A 24,639-nucleotide genomic window follows, 5' to 3' on the forward strand; every position below is an offset into this window, starting at 1 on the left:
ACGCCTGCCTGGAGGCTGCCATGTTCCCACCTTGATGATGATGGACTGAACCTCTGAACCTGTAAGCCAGCCCCAATTAAATGTTGTCCTTGTAAGACTTGCCTTGGTCTTGGTGTCTGTTCACAGCAGTAAAACCCTAAGACAGTGCCATTGGATGGAGAGGGAATCCAGGCACAAAAAGGTTGAGCAACCAGTCACAGGGGACGCAGCTAGGACAGGCAGGGCAAAGTGACATGCTGGAAAACCACGTTGTAGCCTTCCCAAGGATTCGTGCTCTTCCCATCTGGCCTACCTACACTCTTGGAGAACTTCATGAGCAGGAAGGCTAGACCAAGACTGACCTGGCAGGTAGGCATCCACAACGACCTCCTCCAGAAGGGGCTTCTCACGCCACCCTTTCCCCTCTGTGCATAGCTATTACACTGGCATTTGGGGGTTCAGCCTCTGCTTAGAAGGGGCCCCCAGCCAGGTACACAGCAAGCACCTGAGAAGTGTATAGGCTACTGATCAAGTCCCATTTTCTGTGGGGCCTCAGGAAGTCACAGCACCTCAATGGGTCTCAGTTTCCCTATCTGTAAAATCACACAGAGCTTCTAGACCTTCCTGAGACCTCAGCAATGGCCTCTCCCGGACCTCTCGAACCACTGAGCCTCCAAAGTCTGCCTCCCACAACATCTGGATGACAGTGCAGATTTCATTTGTGACTATGTCCCCTAGCTAGCCACCCCCTCCGTACACAAGATGGTTGCCTTGATGGGTGATGGCTCTTCCAGACTGGCTCAGAAGAGGCCTTCTGTCCTTCCACGGTGCCTAGAGTCACCGCCACCAGCCACCAAGAACAATCCCTTCACTCCTGGTTCTCCAACTAGAGCCTGAAGGTGACTTGAAGCCACCCCAGATTTCCAAGGCCCTCCTCTGCTCTCTCACAGACACAGCAAGGGTAGTTGTCCCCAAAGGAACAAGGTTGTGGGTCTGCTTTTGTGCAGGGGACTAGGCAGCCCATAAGAGCTGCTTTCTGGGGCTGGAGAGACAGCACACAATTAGAAGTACTTCCTGTCCTTTCAGAAGACCCAAGTTTGGTTTCAGGTCCTACATCGGGCAGCTCACACTCCCAGCTGCAGGGGATCCCAAGTCCACGGGCCCCAGCCCTCACATAAACATAGGCACATAACTAATTTTAAAAACATTTAAAGTGATGCAAATGAACGAGCTGTTTTCCAAAGAGCTAGAAAGTTCTCTGAGGTTAGTAAACTCTTGGGTGATGGGGCTGGGTAAGAATGACAGTCAGCAAGTCGTAAGCACTTGCTGTATGCAGTGACTGCTCCCAGCGCTCAGTTCGCAGTGTGAAAGCAAGCCTAGCCAGGGACCTTGCAGGAAGGACTTAACCTTGCTCTTATTTAGGGACCCACCCAGGTCCCCTTGTCTTGGTAACTTTCTCACCCTGGGTAGCAGAGACCCGGAGCTCACAGCCTTGGGCAGGACAGTCAGCAGCAGCCTGGTGTCTGGCTGGCTCTCAGAGCTGTTGAGTCCTGTGTGCCTTCTACTCCTTCCCAGGCACGGTTGGAGATTAATTATTAATGCTGAAATAATTGGCATTCATTACCGTGCCAGTCATCCACGGGGGAGTGGGCCCTGCATTAACCAGTTCATTGCTTGATGATTGATTAATTAAAGCCGAGCTTTTACAACACACCCTCGGGTGAGGAACCACACTCTCCCCCGGGCTAGAATACAGGAGCAGGAAGAAATATCTTCTCCCGGGTGCCAGGGAGGAGCCAGGGATCTCATACAGATCTCCATTTATTGGTGCCCTGGCCCCAGGTGAGGCCGCTGTGGATGGGCCTGGCGCTTGCCTGAGGCAGCAGAAGCTCCCGTGTGAAGCTAAGCTTTGCTGTGAAGCTGAGCGAGGAGGCAAATTGCAAGCTTTGAGAATGCTGTACGTGAATCACCTGTGGGCCACAGGGTGCTCTTAAATGCGAGAAAAATAACAAAGGTGTGGCCGGGAGAACTGCTGTCTCTGTAAGCCGGGTCTGAGCCAGGTCTTACTGGCTCCCCTAACCTCAGTTGCTCCAACGCCAAAAAAAAAAAAAAAAAGAAAGAAAAAGAAAAGAAAAGAAAAGAAAAGAAAGAAAGAAAAGAAAAGAACCAGGAGGCTGAGGCAGGAGCATTGTGAGTTTGAGACCAATGTGAGATATTCAGACCAACCAACCTAGTCTAGAGATCGAGATCTTGTCTCATAAAAGAAACAGGAGTGGTTTGGTTTGGTTTGGATACAGTTTCTTGTAGCCCAGGTTGGCCCTCCAAATTGGCTATGTAGCCAGGCACCTTAATTAAACTCCTGATCTTCCTGCCATCACCTCCCAAGTGCTGGGACTCCAGATCTGTGTGCCACCACATTGGTTCATGCTCTGCAGGGGATCCGACTCGGGCTTCGTGCATGCCGGATTGGAGAAGTGCTTTACCAAGTGAGTTATGTCTCCAGACCCCAGAATTAGGTCTTGGGTACCTGTTATGTCCCAGCTGCAGGAGCAGGCAACGGTGAACCACGGGGATTCCCTGTGCCCCTGAAATCAAGCCAGGCTCTGAGGAGAGTGAGGAAGCAGACAGGGGAGGACTTCACACTCTCTAAGAATCTGACTCCTCTCTCTAGAATGAACCGTGATCAGCTAGGCCACACAAGTGGGAAAGGCCATGCAAGTGGGAAGGGCCATGGATTGCCAATGGACCCGAAGCCCAGAGGGGTGGGATAGGGTGCTGGCTGTAGGGACTGGTGCAGCACTGGGGCCTTGAGATTTCCTGCCAGGGCTTCAAGAACCAACCAGACTCTGTGTGGTTGTCAGCCTGAGAGTGTCCGGCACACGGGTTCCTGTAGGCAAGGCTCACCTTGTTGGTTCTTGGGCATTTCAGAGTGACGCTCCACCCTAACCCCAAAGAACAGCTTTTCCTGACCTCAAGCGGGCAGCAAGCAAGGTGAGGCTTGATTGGGCTTGTCTGTACTCAGAGGGTTGCCTGGCTCCTCTGTGAAGGACAGACCAGCAAGCCCTGCCCCTAGCCAGAAAGCTGGACAGAGCCATAGCGGCAAGGCCTCGCTGGCCAAGAGTCACTGTCCCGATAGCCTCCTCTACCTATGGGCTTCTGAGGTATGAGGGGTGAGACTGGAGGCCTTAGTACAGTGTCTGACACCCCCTGGTTCCTTGAGGTATCTGTGGTTCCAAGTGTTCAGAAAGGCCCTGGGTTGTTGCCATAAGGCCAGGGTCCTTGAGTCATAGAGACGTCCACTGGGGTCACACACAGCTACCCAGGTTGGCTGGAAGGTTCTCTATTTCCTGTGGGATGCTGGATTTCCCGAGGCCGTTTGTACTCTACCCACAGGCCCTACAGTAAGCAGAGTGGGGGAAGCTAGCCAAACCAACCCTCATCCTTCATTCCACAGAAAGGCTAGAGATTGGGCCTCGAGACCCACCCTCACCCCCACTGTCACTGGCAGAAGCCGGCAAGGCAAGGCGTAGAGGTGGGGGATGGGCAGGTAGCAAAAGGATTGAGCAGGAGCCATCCTGCTGGGAGAAGAGCTACCAGCTGCCTGGTGAGGTGGACTGTGAGAACCCCGTGAACGGACCCACAGCTCCCTGATTCTGCTTCCCCTGCACAGACCTAAGGCCACCCTACATCCCTGCCCTAGGGAACAGAGGGTGGGGAATGTCCCTGCCACCCTTCTCTGGCCCCTCTGTTTTTTGGCCTCACTACCCTGTGGGAACTTTGCCCAAGGAGTCTGGAAGCTTTCTTTGAAATCCCAGTTGGGGGGCGGGGATGCAGCTCAGTGAGTCCTGTGCTTCCCTGCCGCTCACACAGCCCCGTGTTCCTTCTACAGCACAGATGAGGCAGTGTAGTTACCCACCTGGAATCCAAGCATTTGGGAGATAGAGACAGGAGGATCAGAAGTTCAAAGTCATCTTTGCCCATCTCAAAAAAGAAAAGAAAAGTCCCAACTGGAAATGCCCTTAGTGAGTCTGCCCTCTGAGCCGCCACAGTCCTCAGCCCCAAATGGTTCCCCGCAGCTCTGGGCCTGCCAAAGACAGACCTTGTTCCTGCTCAGAGATGGACCCTTCTCATCAGGTTGGGGTGGGTAAGTCCCTGGAACTGTATGGACTCCCAGATGCACCAGTCGGGTTGGGGTGGGATGAAAGACATCTTGGGGCTTCTGAAGAACCCCTCCAAGATGAACATAGTGGCCTCTAGCCCCCACCCTTGAGAGCTCTCTCTTTAGAACTCTAGGCTCCTAAGACTCAAGAACCTCTGGGTCCCCAAGGAACGTGGACTAGAGTGGGGCGGGACATGAAGAAGGCCATGAACCTGGCTCCTCTTCTTGAATAGCCAGCCAACCTCCTAAACCTCAGCTTCCCCATCTGTTAAATGGGCTCCACCATTCTACCCATCAACTAAGTTGTAAAGATAATTGAGCAGGCAGAGGATCCGACGTGGAGGAGAGTATCGAATCGGGAGGGAAACAGCACTAAAGACTCCTCTGCTGTGATCGGGATGCCCTGCTGACAAGCATCAGCCGTCTCCCAGATACAACGGTGTATGCTGCAGAGCTGCTGCCCCGCAGGAAGGTGGGCAACCCTTCCTGACACAGGTCATCAAACTCAGAGATTCACGCTTGGGACGTCGGTGGAAGGTTTGCCTGGCACGTACGGGGTTCCATTCCCAGCCCCACCTAAACGCAGGTTGTGGCGTACCCCAGTAATCCCAGCATTCAGGAAGTGGAGGCAAGTGGATCAGGAGTTCAAGGTCATCCTCCACTACCCAGCGACTTTGAGACCAGGCTAGGCTATGTGAACCCCTATCTTAAAACAAAGAAAACTGTTAGGGGGCAGAGAGATGGCAGGTGACTGAAGGTGCTTGCTGTCAACCGAAGTTCGATCCCCGGGAAGCACATAGTGAAAGGACAGAAGCAACGCTTGAAAGTTTCCCTCAGAATTCCATGTCATGATTGAGCTAAATAGCCACAGCGCCATCATGCCTGAACCCTGCCCTGGCCGCCCTGACGAAGGCTGTGTTAGTGTCTCATTTCAGAAACAAGGCCTCGAAAGGGAGGACTGGAGTCAACTGGCCAACCTGCTGGACACCTAGCCAAAGCTCTCAGCGACTACTGCTGGAGTTGTCCTGGCTAGCTCCTCCACGAAGCCAGAGGCTAGACCAGCAATGTCCCACCCCGCCAGCTTCACCCTGTCCATAGCTTGCCTACCTCCATCCCAGCTGGGTCCAGCAGCCAGGAAAGGAGCAGCCCTAGTACATGGATGGCTGTTCTCACCTCAGTAGGCTGGGGCCCAGGGCATTGTGGGTTACTTCATAGGAACACCAAAGACACTCTGCACCCCAGCCTCTCCCAGGTAGACCTCAGAACAGCTGCCTGCTCCCTTAGCCCTCCTGGGCAGCCCAGTGTTTGTAAGAGACTAGAAACAAATGCCTGTGCTTTTATTTGAGCTAAGCAAACCGTGAATGAGAGGCTTCCTTGTTCTGACCTCAGTGTTGCTGTCTGTAAAATGGGGGAAATGACCACCTACTGTCTCCCACAACCAGGTTGTGAGAACTAAATAGGCAGTGTGTGAGCGTCACACAAAGCAGGCACTCAGTAAGTTTGTCAAGTGAATAAATGACCAGATAAAAGCTCAGCCCTTCAAGTATTCTGTCTCTGGAATTGCAGGGATGTCAAGATAATGCCTCAGCACTACATGGCCGGAGAAAAGCTGCATCAGTTGAGACACTGCACTAAGAACACCTATATAGGACACGGTGTTACCTGTGTTCACCCAGCCCAGCCTGCCTACCTGCTGCAGGGCAAGTGATCACAGCTCCTGACTGCCAGCAGTGGCCCCCCACACTTAAAAACAAAACCAAAACCAACTGGCCAGGCCACAAAGTGCATGGCCAACCGTGCCACCCATATGAGAAAGCTAATGGCAAGTGAATGCTGGATTAGCATGCATGATGTCCTGGGTTTCGTGCCCGGCTATACATGCCAGTAATCCCAGCAGTTACATCATAGACACAGGAGAGTAAGTTCAAGGTCATCCTCAGCTACACGGTGAGTTTGAGGTCAGCATGGGCTAAACGAGCCCCTATCTCAGAAACAGCAACATCCTTGATTGGTAGTCTATGATCTAGACTCACTCCATCTTCTTCTCCCTCTCCCCCACGCCATCCAGTCTCCAGTCCTCAAGTATCCCCAGACTGGCAGGATTCTCCACTGTCCACACATGCCCAAGGCCTGAAGCTGTGTTGCTCCCAGGACCTAGTTCAGAGCCTGGTATGCATAGCCAGGTATGAGCTCCAGGAGCCTTGCCACAGACCATCCTCCTCCTTCACCTGGAGTTGTGGTAGGAACTCTTGTGATGATGCCCACGGCACTGTCACAAGGACCAGGCCCTACTTAATCCTGGCTATGAGCTGCAGGGTCTCTCCCTGTCCCATGCTCAGCCAGCCCAGGGGGCCTTGAAGAAAACACAAACCAAGGACAACCTGGGAGCCTCTAGCATTGATCTTGCCCTGCCTGCCTGCCTGCCTGCCTGCCTGCCTGCCTGCCTGGGGTGTGTGGGAGAGGGGAGGTAGAGTTGGGTCTGTCTTCCCCTCCTCCCTCCCCCACAGCCCTCCACCTCAAGGCCTTGAGCTCCCCAGAGTCACTGAAGACCCAGAGCATGTTTGAAGGTCAGCTGAGAGTGAACTTCACATGGCAAATGTCTGACATTGCACAGGATAGGAAGGGAACACCTGAGAGGGCTGGGAATGGCTGCCTCCTGACTCTCCATCCTACTGATGGGGCTGGGATGAACAAGAGAAGTAAGAGCCCGGAAAGCAGAAGGCGAGGAAGGGAGGATCTCTTACAGCCCAGGGATTGAGCCAGAGACACTGGGCCTGGCAGAGGCTCAAAGGGCGTCTGCAGGAAACCTGGGTCCCTCGGGCCAGGGCCACCTGGGAGAGGAGTACAGAAGAAAGAAAGATGGAGACTGAGGAAAGAAAGTCATAGGGCTAAAGCGGGAGCTGTTGGTAGAGTGCTTGTCTGGCATGCACTAAGCCCTGGGTTCAAGTCCCAAAACTCTACACGCCCATGCAAGGTGACACATGCCTGTGATTCTAGCACTGGGGAGGTCGGGGCAGAAGAACAGGGATTCCAGGTCATTCTGAAGCAAACTTGAACTAGGTTGAGAGACGAGAATGAAAGCCCAGGGAAGCCAGAGAACTCAGGCAACCCAGATCCACAGTACCTGGCCTCACTGGACCTCCCAGCCATGCACGGTAAGTGTGTGGCCTGGGCCCATAGACAGGCATGCCAGGCTGGGGGAGCAGTGGCTCAGTGGCTGTCGACCCTCCAGCCTCAGGACACTAGCCTGGGCCCTTCATATGCACTTCTCCCCTTGGTCACTTTCATTCTTCCACCTGCCAAACCATCTCAGGGCAGGGCTAAGAAGACGACTAGGTCTGCAATGTGCTTGTCACATAAACTTGAGGTCCCCAGCATCTACATAAAAGCCAGGCCTGTGTCTATAATCCCAGGGCTGGGAAACTGTAGACAGGAGGAGTCTCCTGTACTTGTGGGCCAGCTAGTTTAGCCAAATTAGGGAACACTTAAAAAAAAAAAAAAAAAAAAAAGGCCTGTAAGGCCTGCAGAGCTCAGATAAAGGCAATTAGTAAGGATCTGTAAGTCTACAGTCCTCATAAGCTAGCAAATGGGTGGTCTGTGACCAGGGCCCCTGTCCAGGCTAGGGTGACCTTGGGCAGGGTGGATCTGGGCTCCCTGCTTCACTTCCCACTCTTTGGGAAGTAAGGATGTGTGATACGGGAAGGGTCTGAGAAATGATAGAACTCAAGAGGTCTCTATATCATACCAGAGGGTAGCTGTGCTATAGTAGCTACTAAAATCATCACCTCCTCCCCTTCCTCAACAGTTGAGACCGCCATGGCGTCTGCTTCCCCTCTAATGACAGGATCTAAACCTATTCCCTCAGTCACCCGGAGGTGAGCACGGAGGTCTGGGATGTGGGAGAGCTAGCTCACTTCTCGGGGTGTATACATATACACTCCCTTCCTCCATGGCCTGGAGGCTTAACCCACACTCAAATTTTTCATTTATTTTGGCATGCGCGTGCGTGCGTGCATGGGACCCTGGGCTCAAACTCAGGTCATCGAGGTTGCCGCCAGGTACCACGGTACTTTTGAAAAGCCAAGAGATCCAGCTTTGGAACATCAACAGATCATAACTAGTTGGGGACTGGAACGGTAAACAAATTTGTAATTCACTAATTTGCTAATTGCCTTTCAGCTGGTCTTCTGCCATCTTCTTTGTGACATATGTGTCAGGCAAGGGCTCGGAGAATATAGGGAACAGGCTGTGGGGACTTCTGGCATTGGAACTGGACACCTGGACCAAACCCCTCCTCCCAGCTGCCCACTGCCCCAGACATCACACAAGGCGGAAAGCCCGTGGCACTCCATCTTTTATTGTCTTAAACTGTACACGAATGTGAAATACTTAAGACAGCCAGTCTGTGGGGGGAATTGTTTGGTTTTAAGTTATTATGAAACAGAACCTAAGGAGGGCTTTATTAAATAAACTAAAGATGAGGACTTACAGTACACACCTCCACTCCACCAGTCATTTATTTTACTCTACCTTCTGGGTGTGTAAGGACAGAGAAGACACATCAACTGAATAAAAAAAAAATCATTTATACCCTGAAACACTGGCAGGCCACTCAAAGGGCTGTTTAGAACATCTACCTCATAGAAGATGGCCTCACCATCTAATAAAAATTAAAACTGATCCGCTGGCCTCTTTGGTTCCAAAATTATGTATAATACATTTAACTGTATTCATTTTTCTGCAGCTATAAAAATAACTTTTTTTCAAATGGCAGTTTCTGACTAACCATGCAACTAGATCAGTGCAAACATTGAAAGCAATCATTCGCTTAGAAAAGAAGCAAAAGATTTCATTTCAAGTATAAAAATATAAAAGAGTCGTACGAGTCCAGTTTCGCCTAGTGTGGGTCAACCCTTTAAATTGCATAGTTCACGTGGCACTTGGGCATCCACGAGGACTGCCATGTCAGCTCTTGCCCCAGGGCCACTTCTGGACACACGTAGACCTGCAAGTGCTATTGTGGTGTGCATTCACGCAGGACCGCAAGTGCTTTGTGGAGCAGGCAGGAGGGCACGTGAAGTGGGCAGGAGCCATGTCCACGGACAACCCTGAAGCCGGGGCCCACCCACAGGGACAACTTCTGCAAAGCAACTGAAGGCTCTCCCTCTCTCCCCAAGACCAGCTGAGCAGCGCCTCAGAACACCTCCACTCTACCACTGCCTCCCTGGTCTCTTCCCCTTGCCTAGTGGCCATCCCTGCCCATCTCAGCAGGGCACTAGGAGGATGTCCCTAGCAAAGGGCACCGATTGCAACATTATTCTTTCCTTCTCACTTCGATTCGTTTGGCCTTTCCGCTTCAAAGGTCATAGCTGATAGGCTGGCTCCTTTTCAATTCTGCAACTGGCACCAAATAACCTGTCAGTTGTTGGAGATGAGTTTAAAGCATAAAATTAAGACCCTTATTCTCTCCCTCCCCAAACAACCCTGAATACACACACACACACACACACACACACACACACACACACACACACACACACCAGTCCCACCAGGGACCCAAGTGACAGACAGTCAAAGGGTCATTGTCCCTGCTCCATGGTCTCTGTGACAGGCGAGTCCCTCCTGGGCTACTTGCCCTCTCCAAGAACAGGGGCGGCAAAGCTCTGCTGGCCTCAAAGCACGGAGGATGCCAGGCAGGCGGGGAGTGAGCAGGCAGGACTGTACTAGGCGCTGCGGTGAAGATCCCAGGACAAGTCAGGGATACATGGCCCTCCACCCGCCTGCGCTCCCACCCTGCTTTTCCTCTTGGTGGCTCTCTGGCTCACTCTCTCTGTGTCCTCCGTCTTTGTGTGCTTTTGTGTGTACTCAGAAGGCGCGATTCAGAGTGCCCAGCCAGCTGGTGGGAATGGTGGCTGCTCACCCCATTCTTTCCGACTGACAGGCCTTGGTAGCTAAGCTGCCGGTTTGTCACCGCATCCGTTTGCTGGTATCCCGGAGGCCGCTGTGTGGGTGGCAGACCGCATGAGTCTGGCTATGCGTGTCTATGTGTGCAGTTAGGAGTCTCTGGTGTCACAGAAGGGTTCTCCCTCTGGTTCTGACTGGTTTTCTATGAAGCGGGAGAACGTTCTCTCAGGCCTCACCTTGGCACTCTTCACAACCCAATGGAACAACCACACTCAGCCCACCTGCCTCTCCTGCTCCCTCAAAGACCCACAGGCCTGTGCTCCGCCCCCATCGCCTCTGTCAGGCGCAGCCACACTCCTCCACGATCATGTTGGGCACGTCCCGCTTGACGATGTTGTACTCGTCATCAAAGTAGAGCATAGACATAGAACTCAGCTTGGTGGGGATGCAGCAAGAGTTCACCGGCCCAGGGTTCAGGCCACGCATGCGGTACTGGTTCACCACAGCCGTGTGGAAGGAGGAGGCTGAGCCAGGGACCCCAGCCAGGTAGGCCGGGCAGCTGCCCTCACAGTAGTTCCCGTAGTAGCCAGTGGGTGCAATGATCCAGTCGTTCCAGCCGATGAGCCGAAAGTCGATGAAGAACTGTTGCCTGCAACAGAGGCTGGTCCGCCCGTCACACTCCAGGCCCCGTTTGCGGATGCGATGTCTGCTATCGCCCAGCCGGGCCTGCACCACTACAAAGGGCCGATGTGACTCCTCGCCGGGGTCCACGAACACAGGCACCACGGCCAGCTCCTGGCAGCTGTCACACTGAACATCCAGGTTAAGGCGTCTCTCGCCTCGCTCAAACAAGGCCTGGATGGCCTCTGTGATGGGGAAGGTATGCCAGCCACTACGTTTTAGGTCCACCTTCTTCTCCACCACATTCCACCTGTCACCGTGACCCTGTTCTTGGAAGTACACCTTGACCCGTACCTTCCTCCGGCTGCCCTTCTCCAGGACATAGGGGAGCAGTTTCAGGTACAGCCACAGGCTGGCCTGCACCACAAATAGGTTCTGGTTGCCTTCGTTAGAGACGAAGAAGTACAGGCGGACCCGGGAGGAGGCGAGGCCATCTGTGGAGATGGAGAAGAAGAACAGGCCAAGTTAATTCCAGGAGAACACAAGGCAATGGGGAATGGACTCTGCTGCGTGGTGTTGGAATGAACATGCACCACAGCTGGAAACTGTTACTGACCAGAAATACCATTCCTGGGGCCCCAGCTTCTGCCATAACCTGTCAGGGGCAGAAGAAACACTTCCCATTGACAGAACAGGACTAGGGTGGAGCCAGGAGGTCCAGACCATAAAAAATCCTTGCCTCACCTCTCCCAGGCTATCAGATTGTCAGGCCTCAAAGCTCAACTTGTCAGGAGGCCAAAATCTTAACAAGTTGTTATGGGTTCTCTGAAAACAAAACTAAGATCCCAGGGAGGATTTGGGATTTGGGAGGGTAGGTTTAAATAGGGTTTCTTCTCCTTCTCCTTCTCCTTCTCCTCCTTCTTCTTCTTCGTCCTGGTTAACTTGCAGCATTGCAAAATCAAGCGGAACCATCTACAGCCTCTTTTCCAGTGTTTGCCTAAACATGACCTGACCCAAGCCTCAGTGGGACCTCCACTGCAAACAAGCAAGCTCTGTCTGAGTTTTTGACGTACAAGTGTTCACCCTGCAAGCTGCAAAGGGCAGCCCCTGTTTCCTAGGCGTCCCAAGGGACAGGACAGGGAGTCTTGAAAACTCAAGGTCTGATCCTCTGACCAGACCCTGACTCCCAGAAGGCAGCAGTTTGAGATTTCTAAGGTTGTGGGTTATTAGTCATCACAATAATTCAGCCCAGCCTGAAGAATAGTTCTGCCAGAACTGATGTCCCTTTCTGGAAGAACATTCCATCAACCCTTCCCTCTGATGGCCTCTACCTATTCAGCAGACATGACTGGTACTATCAAACCTCACACCAAGCACCCCCCACCGCTCCCAGCCCCTTCCTCAGTCCTCACTGGTTCCTCTAATAATGCTGACGTCTGACTTTGAAAAGGGGGAAACTGCAGCCTTAAAAGCTGGTCTTGGCCGAGCTGCCTGTGACCTGAATCTGTTATTTATAAGTTAAAGAGCTGGCTCCGTGAATCGGACCAGAAATATAACAGCCCCCGCTGTCATTTTGTGCCACCGGGACCAAAAGGCCTCTCGACCTTCCCGAGTCACGTTTCCCTTCTGGGCCCCAATGCACCTTTTAATCCAAGCCCTCTAATTGCATGTGGAGTTTTCCCTGACTCTGGCGGACAGCTAAAATGGCAATGTATTTCTTTCTAAGCACAAACCGGCCTTGATTGTCTCTGCCTTTCTCCACACCCGGCCATGCAAAACTTTTCATCCCTTTTTATCCCCCGGCAGCAGCACAGGCAGGGTCTGCCTGATGCCTGAGAGAGTAGGGGGGCATTTGCAGCCAGGAGCATAGCTGATCCCCCCCTCCTCTTCCCAGGCTCCCTGCTTGTCCCCCACCCTGACTACATCGGGCTTCCCCCTCTGCGACCTTCTCTGCAGTCCCCTCTGCACAAATGGGGCTGAGCTCCCAGCACAAAAGCCAGCCTAGCTCATTCAAGTCCTGAAAAGGACAGCGATGTCTAAAGTACTTACACCGTTTCTGCCCGGGAAATTTTCCTCCTTTTTAAACTTCCCAAAGATTTTTTTCTTTTCTTTTTCTCTGAATTTTATATTTAGATAGTGGGCAGAAATTTGCAACATGGGGCCTGGGAGGACGTTGCAGAAAGGAATACCACTCTTTGTTAACTACAAACTCTGCCTCTCTTTCCCGAACCAGAGAGGGCTGCGGCTGCTGCCAGGCAAGCCTAAAGGCATGAGGCTGTTCCTGAGCCGCGTCTTTACGTAAATGATGGACCTGTTGAGAAGCTGCCTTCCGCCGACTCTGGTGCCCACACAATCGGAAGGGAGGTTGCCTAGCTCTCCCCACCGATGCTTCAGCAATTTGGCAAGTTCATGCCACTGGCGATGCAAGCGGCCCGGGGGCCTCTCACGCTGGCTGGCTGGCTCTCTCTCTCTCTCTCTCTCTCTCTCTCTCTCTCTCTCTCTCTCTCTCTCTCTCTCTCTCTCTCCTTCCCTCTCCTCTCCTCCTCTCCTCCTCTTCTGCCCACGTATATCAACAAGCACACACATCTCCATCTCTACACTGCTAAGCCTACACTCGGATCGTGGGAAACAAAAACATTAAGCAATCACTAAGCAAGTGCCCGCAGAGCCAGGGCTGCGCGCATCTGCCGGGAGGGGGACGCGCGCCCAGAGGCGCTGGGGCCCAATTCCCGTGAGCCAGGATGAAGGGCAGGGTACTTCCCAGTTGCTGCAGGGAAAGGGAAGCTGCAAAGAATCTGTAGTCTGGGCGCGCGACATAGGAGAGGACCGCCACCATGAGACGCGCGCAAGGCCACCGCAGAATCGAGCCTTAATGCCCTCGGGGCGTGCGGACTGCAGAGGCGGCGAAGGCAGCAGGAGCTTCCTAGGAGAGGGAAAACGGGAGGGATCACAGCCGCCTCTGGCTTCCCGGTGGCCGAACCCACCTGTCTCTGCAAAGCTGATGATCTCAGAGACGCGCTCCTGGCCGTCGGCGCCTGGGCTAGCGTGGCCGTCGAGGTGCGGGATCTCCACGCGGCCGTCCTCGCGCACCTTGCCGGCGTGCAGCTTGCGCAGGGCCGTGACCATGGCGGCCTTGGGGACAGCGTGCGTGATGTTGGGCCGGCCCCGCAACTGCAGGCGGCTCAAGATGTGTCTCTTCACCGCCTCCAGGAAGTCACCGTCCACCCGGCCCAGCTCCTCGGGCCGCCGGAAGCCGCCGCCGCCGCCGCCGCACGACGTACAGGTGTCCTGCGAGCCGCCCGGAGCTCCGGGTGGCGGGGGCGGGGGCGGCGCAGCGGGCGACGGCGGGGGTGTGGGAGAGCCCCAGGCCTCGGGTCCCAACCAGCCGGCCGCCAGAAGCAGAAGGCAGGCGGCCCCCAACGCCCGACCGGGCAGCCCGTCCATGGTGCGCCGCTGGCGACGAGGGCGCCGCCGCGAGGCGAGGCGAAGCGAGCTCAGGGCCGGGCTCGGGCTCCGGGCGCACCGCCCCGCCCCCCCCGCCCGGGCCTCCGCCCGCCCGCCTGCCGGGAGCGCCGCCGCCGGCTCGCAGGGGAGGGGGCCGGCCGGGCCGCGGGGGTTCCTGCGCGGCCGAGAAGGGGCGCCGCGGGGACCAGAGGGGAGCGCGGGCTGGCGGCGGGGGGGACCGCCGGGTCAGTGGCGCGCGGGCGTCTCGGGGCGCCTAGGCATCTGCAGCCTGCCCATCCTCTCCGCGTCGAGGGCCACCGCAGCCCCCCGATCGGGGTGAAGCGAAAGCGAGGAGCGGCGGCAGCGGCGCTGGCAGGATGGCTTGGCTCGGCCGGGCTGCCAAGGTGGAGGGAAGAGGCAGCAGCGGACGCAAGTCGCTCTGGAGACTGAAGCGAAGGTGCCGGAGCCCCCCGGGCGCGGCGCTGCGGAGGGCGCTGCGGCTGGGGCCCCACGACCGCACCTGAGCGCCTCGCCCTGTCGCTGCTCGCAGCGAGGACACGGCCGCCCGAGGCGGCGGCAGTGATGGGCAGGTCGTTCTCCCTTGCTCCGGGCCGGCGGGAGGAGAGCGCGGTGCGGGGGAGCGCCGCCGCGCGGGCCCCTCTCACTGGCGGCGCCGAGACCTCCTGGGCGGCTGGCCCTGCAGTCCTCCGAGCGCGTCACCCGGCAAAGTTGTCTCTGGGCTCCCCCGGGCGCCGCATCCACGGGCGGGCGGGCGGGCCGCGGCGCGCTTCTCCGGGGCCTCCGCTCCTCCCTGCTTCCCTGCGCCCGGCTGCCTGCGCGGGCCGGCCGGAGCGGCGGAGGAGGGAAAGGCGGTGGCAGGGCCCTTCTCGCCGCTGTCTCTTCTGCCTGCCGCGGCAGTGGCGGCCAAAAGTCTCTCTGTGTCCCCGGGATCGAGTGCCCTGGCTCGTACTCCCACTGGCACACGCCGCAGGGCCGGGGAGAGAGCGGGCGGTGGCAGTGGCAGCAGCGTCCCCGCGCCCAGCCGTGGCTCTGAGTGCAGAGCGCGCCCGAGGAGTTCTTCGCTTTGCCTTCTCTTCCTTTCCACTCCCTGTTCTTTTTTTCCCGAGGGGTAAAAAAGCCGCACAATCTCCGTATGTGCGCGCGCGTTGAGATAGACGTTGGCAGGAAAAAAAGGGGGGAGGGGGGAGTGTCGTCCGGGCCGTGCGGGAGGAGACGGTCCGCGCCTCCCCGCTCGGGCTTCCCGGGGGCGGAGGGGGAGGCGGATTCTGCAGGTCGCTGCTGCCTGATCCTCCTCCCACCCCCTCTTCCCTCCGCTCTTTCCCTTTCTGCCTTGGCGAGGAGGGGCGAGGAGGCTCTCTCCTCCCTGCCCTCCCACCACCGGGATGCCAGGCCACTTTTGCTACCTCCAAACTTTCCCACCACGTGAGTGCTTCGGACCCTCGCCCCATGGGGCGACGGATAAATAGCACCGACACGCTCCGGGAGTAGGATCCCGGCGCTTCTGGACGCCCCTTACTAAGGGGCCACGCAAGCCTTTCCCCTGTCCCAAACTGTCGCCCTTCACAACCAAGATGGGCAACCCTCACTCTCCGCAGCTGCCCCTAGAGCCTCCATGGGACGATCTTTCGCTATCCAGCCTGGGAGGTGGGGGTGGGGGTGAGTTCGAATGCAGCAAAGAAGAGGTGCGGGTGGATGCCACCCTCGGGCTGCAGCGCCCTCTTCTAGCGTCCCAAGTCTCCGTCCCGATGGGCGATGGGTTAACCCCCTGGGCTAGAAGAGTAGGGGAAGCGGCGGCCGCTGAGGCTTGGCCAGCTCTGCTGTAGTCGTCGGCCAGAGGGTCTGCCTGCATTGTAAGGGAACCCATCTTTGAGGACCCAAGGTCTCTGGAGTCCCAGGGCTTATCAGACTGTTGAGGTCTCCACTGTCCCATCCCAGTCTTGTCACGCTTGGCCTCAGACAAACCCAGATTCTAATGAGGGGGTCAGGTACTTCCCGCTTTGAATCCAGTCCAACCTCACAGAACCCTGCTTCTTTCTCTGCTGTAAGGGAACACTATGGTGCGTGCAGCACACTGGTTCTTTGGGAGGTCCAAACAGACTAAACCAACCTCGCAGAAACAGATACAAAGATGATTCTGGGGTACCCTTCTGTAGCTGCCACAATGGGTGGGAGTCCTGACTAAAGAACCTCAAATGAAACCCCTTTTTTTCTGCCCCTCCTCCAGCCCCTACCTGGGTCTGGGACAATACCCACGGGGCACAGTTCCCAGAGACCGGAACACACAGCTTCAACCACCACCACCCCCGCCCCACCCCCGCCTTGCTTCCCAGGACGCTTACCCACACTAGCTAGGCTCACCTAACTACAGGCAAGATGAGGTAGAAGTATGTGCATAGTTTGCTTGGAATCGGGACAACCCTCCCCCTAAAGAGACCTCGGACTTGGGGAGGGGGTCGTTCCACCAACATCCATTGCTTCCCAACTTCCCAAGGCAACCCTATGCTGTGGACCTTAGCCAGAACTGCAGTTCCGCGGAAGCACGAAAGTCTGGGAGCAGAGCGCCCCCTTTCTCCCAGTAGGAGGAACGGACCAGAAGTCTGCGGGGCAAAACTAGGGCGGGTCTGACTTAGCCAACTGAGTCTGAAGCAGGAACCCCCCTCCCCATGTCCCTTCCCCGCAGCCACAAAATCCAGAAGATAACAGCCCTTCTGCCCTGAGGGAACCCATTCTTTGCTGTCCTGTGTCCTCTCCGCCCCGCCCCGCCCTGCCCTTCCAGGGTCCAGTGAGCCCTTGGGCAGCAAGATGTTCCTGGCAACCTGGGCATCCTGAATATGGTCCTGAGCCTACCTGCCGCACCTCAGGTTTTTGTGTATATCTTCTCTCCAGGCACAACTCTGATCCTTTGGCTCTTTCTGTAACCAGAACCACCCACTATTTGGCTAATTCATCCTTGTTCTTTAAGATTTAGCCTAGTCTTTCCTCCTGGGTGAAGCCCTCACTGGCCCTCTGTGCCCCGAGGAAGTGATTTATCTGATTAGGTGCCCAGTGCCTGGCTGGCTGCCTCATTGCCTGACTTAGCTCCAGCACAGGGGCTAGGTCTCACGGGCCCTGTCTAGTGCCAGACCTGACAGATGACCAGAGAGGGCTTATGAAGGAACGACTGGTGAATGAAGGAGAGAAGTCATTAAGCCAATGAAAGGTTTAATACCCCCTTCCCTCCCCCAACACCAGCTCTGAACGACACTCCAGATATAGTCTCTCACCAGCCTCAGCTGGGCTGGACAGAGCTAGGGAAAAGGAAGGACAGTAGCTGTTTGCCTTCGGGAACTTGAAGCAATCTGCCTGTTGACCTGGCACCAAAGAGGCAAAAGCCACCCTGTCCTTGCTGGTGGGAGGAGGGTCCACGCTTCAGCCCTGCTGCTAGTCAACTGCCGGGAAGGAACTGGGTCAAGGGTAGTCAGAAACCATCTGCTGGAGAAGCTGGGATTATCCTGCCCTCTGCTGATCCCCCAACCCACAGGAGCTGAGAGTGTAAATTGAGTTCTTCCAGATCATCTTGTATTGAGGAGGGGTGGGGGGAGCACATCCCCTCTAACGGGGAAGGACTTCGTTCCTGTTGCTTTGAAGCCTCATTTAGCATTTGCCTCAGAGCTGCTGCTGCTGACCTCAGCCTTCCGTCTTGGCCAGGGATATGACTGCGCCTGTCAGTTTTGAATACAATAATGCCCATCAGTTCCATAACCCAAACACCCCCAGAAAGGGCTGCACTACCCGGCTGCCCCCACGTAAGGTTCTGGCTTCCCGCCACTGTCAAGGAACTCAGACAAACCCAAAGGCAAAAGCAAGAAAAAAAAAAAAAAAAAAAAAAAAAAACATGGTGATACGGTGGATGTGGGCACACCAAAGTTAGAGGGAGCTCACCTGGGGGGCGCTAAGCATTTTCTCTCATGCCGTTTTGGTGTGTGTGTGTGTGTGTGTGTGTGTGTGTGTGTGTGTGTGTGTGTGTGTTTCATAACCTATGCTAAGCATCAGTTAGGACAGACAAACCCTTCAACGGCAGACCATTAAAAACAAGCCTTTGTGCAGGGGACAGCTCAGCTGGTAAAGTACTGCGGTGCAAGCATTGGGACCTGAGTTTCATCACTCATAGTTGATCATAGGCTAAGGGTAAACAGAGCCCTGAGGGCGGGGTGTTCGCTTGCCTCCAAGAAGTCCTGGGTTCCACCCCAGCACCACACCAGCCAGGCATAGTGGTGCACACCTGTAATCCTAGCCCAGGGAGCTAGAGACAGAAGGACCAGAAGTTCAGGGTTACCTCTGCTCTACAAGGAGTTTGAGGCAAGCGAAGGCTACATGAGACCCTATCTCAAAAATAAGCAAAACAAATAAAACCCTGGGTGTGGTAGCACATAACTAGTACTCCCAGATGGAGAGGCGGACAGGTGGATCCCTGGAGCTCAATGGCCGGCCAGCCTAGCCTACTCAACCAGTTTCAGCCAGTGAGAGATACTACCTGTCTAGGAAGAGGAGGAGGAGGTGAGGAAAGACACCCAAGGTTGACTTCTGGCTTACACACACATACACACAGAGGAGGTGGGATAAAGGGCTCATTGGCAGATATTGAGAACCCAGGTGCAGTGTGCTTGGCCACACAACCCCTGCAGGGTGTGGGGAAGGAAACACAAGGCCTTTGGCTAGAGGGTGGGTTTGGCAGGGTTGGACTCAGGGACCTGGCATTCACTTTGCAAGCACTGACAAAGAAGCCACTGCTGTTCATAAACAGCACCAGCCTGTATCATGCTTCTTTAGGACAGCTTTGGCTGTGTGGAAGGAGCTGCAGGGCACAGGTGTGCAATGGCTATACCGGGACCTCGAAGAGGCAAGGAACTAAGGCTGGCATGTGTGCGTGCATGCGTGCATGTGTGTACATATGTGTGCATGCATGTACATGTGTGCGCGTGTGTGCACATATGTGTGCATGCATGCACATGTGTGTGTGTGCGTGTACATGTGCAAGCGCATGCATGCATGCATGTGTGTACAGGTGGGTAAGAGTGCACACACAAGGCAGAGGTCAGAAGAGAAACTAGGGTGTCGTTCATTCCTTAAGCATCTTCCACCTTTTGTTTCTGATGGGGTCTCTGATTGGCCTGCAACATCACCGAGGAAGCCAGCCTAACCAGCCCACAGGATTCCAGGGCTCTGCCTGTTTCCACCCTGCCCTCCCTGTTGCTCTTTCACATGGGGTCCAGATATCTGGGCTCATCGTCCGAGGACCCTCACACTTGAACATCTGCAAACCTAAGACGCAGGCTGACTGAGCTATTTCCCACCTCAGGGAAAGGAAGCTAGGAAGCTTGTTTTAGAGCCATTAGAGGAAGCGGACGGTAGCGCTGGCTTGGTAGCTACCAGGGCTGTGGCTCTTCCTATCCAGCAGTTCACAACTGCTTGCATCTCCAGGAGAGCCAATGCCCTCTTCTGGCCTCCTTTGGTACCTCCCATAATGGTGTACACACACACACACACACACACACACACACACACGCACACACAAATGATATCAAAAGAGTAATGTTTTTTTTAAATGTCCATACATCCGAGGCTACCACCTATGGTCTTACCAGGACATCATTTTCCAATGTCCCAGTGGACCTGCATCTCGGGTTCATGGTCCTGAGGCACACAAGCAAAGAACTGGCCACTCCACAGTATCCACCTGAGGCCTCCCTGTGCCCAGCTCAGAGCCCGTCCTATCAAATGCTTCACTTTCTCTCGAGGGATGACTTAGGAGCCCCAGGGCCCACATGGACTTGATTGACACTCAAAGACAACAATGTGAGTCACCCACACAGCCCTTGGGTTCCCATGCCCACAGAAGGCTGTCACATGTCTGCTCCCACCCCCTCCTCAGCATGCAAACCTAGGAAGCGCCTCACACCTTCTATGCCGCCTAGGTGGGATTTGTTTGCTTGCTTTTATGATGAGAGGTCATATAGCCCAGGCTGACCTTGAATTCAATAAGTAGCTTGGGGTGACTTTGAACTTTTGATCTTTCCATCTCTGGCTCCCAAGTGCTGGTTTATAAGAAGAATGCACCACTCTTCCTAGTTCACATGATGCTGCTTCCTGCCTGATAGCTGAGCAGTCTTTTTTTTTTTTTTTTTTTCCGGAGCTGGGGACCGAACCCAGGGCCTTGCGCTTGCTAGGCAAGCGCTCTATCACTGAGCTAAATCCCCAACCCCTGAGCAGTCTTTTTGACACAGACTCTCGCTATCTCACGTGTAGCCTAAACTGGCCAAGAACATACTAGACAAGGCTGGGCTCGAACTCACAGAGATCTTCCTAACTTTTTTTTTTTTTTTTTACCAGATTTGCCATCATTAATGTCAATTTTTAGCAGACTTCCTTTGCTCCTGAACCCAAACCCTAGCAAGCCCCCACCACTTACTATTAAGAACCACCCCAAAACACTGTGCTAGTCTCTGTTCTCAGGGAGACCCCAGAGCCTGGAGGGAACGGGCTTGGCCTCCCTAACAGTGTTAGGCTGGGCGCGAATAGGATTTAATGTGCTTTGAACACTCAGGAAACATTTCAACAGCAGGCGCCCTGGAGATGGCTGATCTATTTTCTTAAAAATGTCACTAAATATTGAATTGGTTAGTAGCCCAGTTCAAATTGCTAATCACAAACTCTCCCTAACATGCAATCCCTCTCTGTTCATTCAGTAAATATAATGGACTATCCAGGTATAGTGATCACAGGCCTGTAGTCGCGGCTCTAATACAGCAGAGGCAGGAGAAACAAGTTCAAAGCTAACCTCAGCTACGGAGGGAGTTTGTAGGCAACATAAGTGCCATGACCCCCAGACTCTACGAACTGTGGAAGGGATGCCCGAGATGGCTCCACAGATGTGAGCACTTGCTGAGTGAGATGAGGACTCGAGTTCAAGTTCTCTAACACTCGCATGCAAAGCAGGACATGGCCACACTCCTCACACAACCTTAGTTCTAGAGCAAGGAGGGCAGAGACGGGAGGAACCCAGAGGCTCACTACTCTGCCAGTCTAGCTGTCACCAACTCTAGCTTCAGTGAGAGACCCTGTGTCAAAAAAGAGCAATAGAAAAGAACAAAGTCAGGCTTTGGCCTCTGTGCTTACATGCACAGAGAAATGCACCTGCACCTCTATACATGGGCATGTACACACACACACACACACACACACACACACACACACACACACACGCGAGAGAGAGAGAGAGAGAGAGAGAGAGAGACAGAGAGAGAGAGAGAGGGAGGGGGGGAGAGGGGGGGGGGGGGAGAGAGGGGGAGGGGGGGGGGGGAAGAGAGAATATGAGATGATCTTGTGGCTAGGGACCTACTAATCCAGCTAGTCCCAGCTCCAGGCCCAGACTGTCCATCTCCTGTGCCCTGGACCAGCATGCAGCTCCTTCCGCATAGCCACTGAGATGTCCAGGCATGATGTGGGATGGTGCCGTTTTCTAGCAGCAGCGGCTTTTCTGCCAGTGCTTAGAACATGAATGTCAGGTAGCTGAGCCCAACTCTGCTAAAGTCCTCTTCTAGCCAAGGGCCCTGTGTTTCACACCCTGCAGGGGCTGTGTGGTTGTACTTGGTTCTCAATTGTCTTTGCAAATGAGCCTTAAGGGTGAGTGTGTGTGTGTGTGTGTGTGTGTGTGTGTGTGTGTGTGTGTAAGGTATGTGCATGTGTGTGTGAACGTGCGTATGTATTGTGTGGTGTGTATGTGCTATATGTGTATGTGGTGTGTGTGTGACTAGAAACAAATGCCTGTGCTTTTATTTGAGCTAAGCAAACCGTGAATGAGAGGCTTCCTTGTTCTGACCTCAGTGTTGCTGTCTGTAAAATGGGGGAAATGACCACCTACTGTCTCCCACAACCAGGTTGTGAGAACTAAATAGGCAGTGTGTGAGCGTCACACAAAGCAGGCACTCAGTAAGTTTGTCAAGTGAATAAATGACCAGATAAAAGCTCAGCCCTTCAAGTATTCTGTCTCTGGAATTGCAGGGATGTCAAGATAATGCCTCAGCACTACATGGCTGGAGAAAAGCTGCATCAGTTGAGACACTGCACTAAGAACACCTATATAGGACACGGTGTTACCTGTGTTCACCCAGCCCAGCCTGCCTACCTGCTGCAGGGCAAGTGTGGTGTGTATGTGCTATATGTGTATGTGGTGTGTGTGTGTGTGTGTGTGTGTGTGTGTGTGTGTGTGTGTGTATGTACCTGCATATGCAGTTATCTTCCATCTTACTTTACTCAGTTAGGATTGACATGGGAGAGGCAGGCAGCAGTGGTGCACACCTTGCGCACCTTTAATCTCAGTACTTGCAAGTCAGAGGCAGGCAGATTTCTATGAATTCAAAGCCAGCCTGGGCTACACAGAGCAGCTCAGGCTACACAGAGAAACCCCATCTTGGAAAAAGAAAAGGAGGAGGGGGAGGAGGAAAAAGAGTATTTTATGCTTGCTTAATTCCTGGTAAGGGATTCTCAGAGTGAATTAAGCTTGGTCAGGACAGATGAGGTGGCTCAGCGTGTAAAGATGCTTGCAGAGCAAGCCTAGAGACAAGTTCAACCCCAGAACCCACAGAGAGGGAAGAGAGAGCAGGCTCTGACCTCAATGCTACAAACACCCCCTAAATACATACATGCACACAAGCATACATACATACATACACACATGTAATTTTAAACCTTTTTTACATTTTAAGTTTAAGTATGGTTGTGCATTTTGCTCATCCCAGTACTTATGAGGCAGAGGCAGGCAGATCTCACTGAGTTTCAGGCCAGCCTGGGCTACATAGTGAAATCATCTCTCAAAAAAAAAAAAAAAAAAAAAGATGCTGAAGAACTGGTGTGTTGGGTAAGCTTGCTCTTCCAGAGAATCTGGGTTCTAGTCCTGCCATCCACGTGGTAGCTTACAGCCGTCTAACTCCAGTTCTGGGGCATCTGACATCTTCTGGCTTTGGCAGCATCAGTTACCCACACGGTGCACAGACATACACGCAGGCAAAACACCCACACACATAAAATAAGATTTGGAAATTGATTAACAAATTGAATCAATAAAATGTGTTTAGATCTCAGGCTCCCAGCGTCATTAATACCCCACTGCCTAATAGGAACTGCCCAGAGGTTTTCGACAAATCTGGGGATGTGAGGTCTTGCCTTGATCCACCTGTCCAGAAGGAGGAAGGAGGTGGGCGGGAAGAAGACGAGGCAAGGACAAGATTTATAATAGATCCTGGGTTAAGGATGAGGCTCAGTAGAATGTTTGCCTAACAGGCACAAGGTCCTGCGTTCAACCCTTAGTACAAAATGAAGTAGCCACAGTGGTATACACCTATAATCACAGCACTTGGGAAGAAACCGCAGGCAGACAAGGAGATCAAGGTTACTCTTGGCAATATAGGAAGTTGGAGGCTAGCCTGGGCTACATGAGACCCTGTCTTTAAAAAGTTTACAGAGCAGGCTGGAGAGATGGCTCAGTGGTTAAAGAGCACTGACTGCTCTTCCAGAGGTCCTGAGTTCAATTCCCAGAAACCACATGGTGGCTCACAGCCATCTGTAATGAGATCTGATGCCCTCTTCTGGTGTGTCTGAAGACAGCTACAGTGTACTTATATATAATAAATAAATACATCTTTTTGTAAAAATTTACAGAACATAGCCAGGAAGAAGTGACTCACACCTTTAACCCAGCACTCAGGAGGCAGAGGCAGGAGGATCTCTGTGAATTTGAGGCCAGCCTGCTATATAGAGTAAGTTCCAGGCTATACAGAGAAACCCTGTCTCTCGCTCTCTCTAAGAGAAAGACAACTACAGAACACGAACACAGATTTTACCCTTGTCTCTTAGCTCGCCTAAGCCTTCTCAGACAACTTTCTGCTGGTTCAAAAGTAGCAGCACAGAGTAAAGAACTGCACTCAGTTTAAACACAGTCCTGTCGGCCCTTGGTTTTCATCAGACCCACAGCCAGCCTCACTGGTGCAAAGAAGGCAGACGCTGTGCTACCATCCCACCCCGCTCTGACACGTGCAGAGGGCAACCATGCCATCTGACACTAGAGTTCATTAACCGTCTGGAAACTAAATGCAGATCCATTCAGACACACGCAGCATTGGTCTCCCGCTGCCTCCTCCATGAAGAAATGGCCTGGCTTCTGGGCCTCGGTGTGGCTTTCTCACTCTGACCCCCCCCATCTGCCATCCCCAGCATTCACCTTTGCTTTGTATATACAGCTGTGTGCAGACGTATAAAACCCAAATGTCAAGTCGGGCCACCATTTCTCCAGCATTGTCCACCTCTCTTTCCGAGACAGGGTCTCGCACTGGCCAGGAACTTGCTAGTAGACTACACTGTCTGGTCAGTGACTCTGCAGTGACTCCCAGGGTTCCTTGCTTCCCTATGATGCCTAGCTCTGTTCACATAGACTCTGGGGCTCAATCTCAAACCCTTAGACTTACAAGCAGGAGTTT

At 53.9% G+C, this 24,639-nt stretch overlaps 1 protein-coding gene across 1 annotated transcript; it reads right to left on the reverse strand.

Moving 5' to 3' along the window:
* Window positions 1–8,474: 8,474 nt before the first annotated feature.
* On the reverse strand, window positions 8,475–14,107 carry Inhbb (inhibin subunit beta B). The gene is made up of 2 exons (XM_032915610.1): window positions 13,648–14,107; window positions 8,475–11,157 (listed from the first exon to the last, which is right to left on the reverse strand). The coding sequence occupies exons 1-2, from the start codon at window positions 14,105–14,107 to the stop codon at window positions 10,382–10,384; spliced, it is 1,236 nt and encodes a 411-aa protein (XP_032771501.1). The 3' UTR covers window positions 8,475–10,381.
* Window positions 14,108–24,639: the final 10,532 nt, after the last annotated feature.

This window comes from Rattus rattus, chromosome 10 (assembly GCF_011064425.1).
Source record: "Rattus rattus isolate New Zealand chromosome 10, Rrattus_CSIRO_v1, whole genome shotgun sequence".
Taxonomy (NCBI): Eukaryota; Metazoa; Chordata; class Mammalia; order Rodentia; family Muridae; genus Rattus; species Rattus rattus.

Excerpts from the sequence above, each read along its gene's own strand:
- Inhbb (XM_032915610.1), bottom strand. The coding sequence starts at position 14,107 with ATGGACGGGCTGCCCGGTCGGGCGTTGGGGGCCGCCTGCCTTCTGCTT. Across the intron at positions 11,158-13,647 it reads CATCAGCTTTGCAGAGACAG|ATGGCCTCGCCTCCTCCCGG; the intron begins GTGGGTTCGGCC and ends CCATCTCCACAG.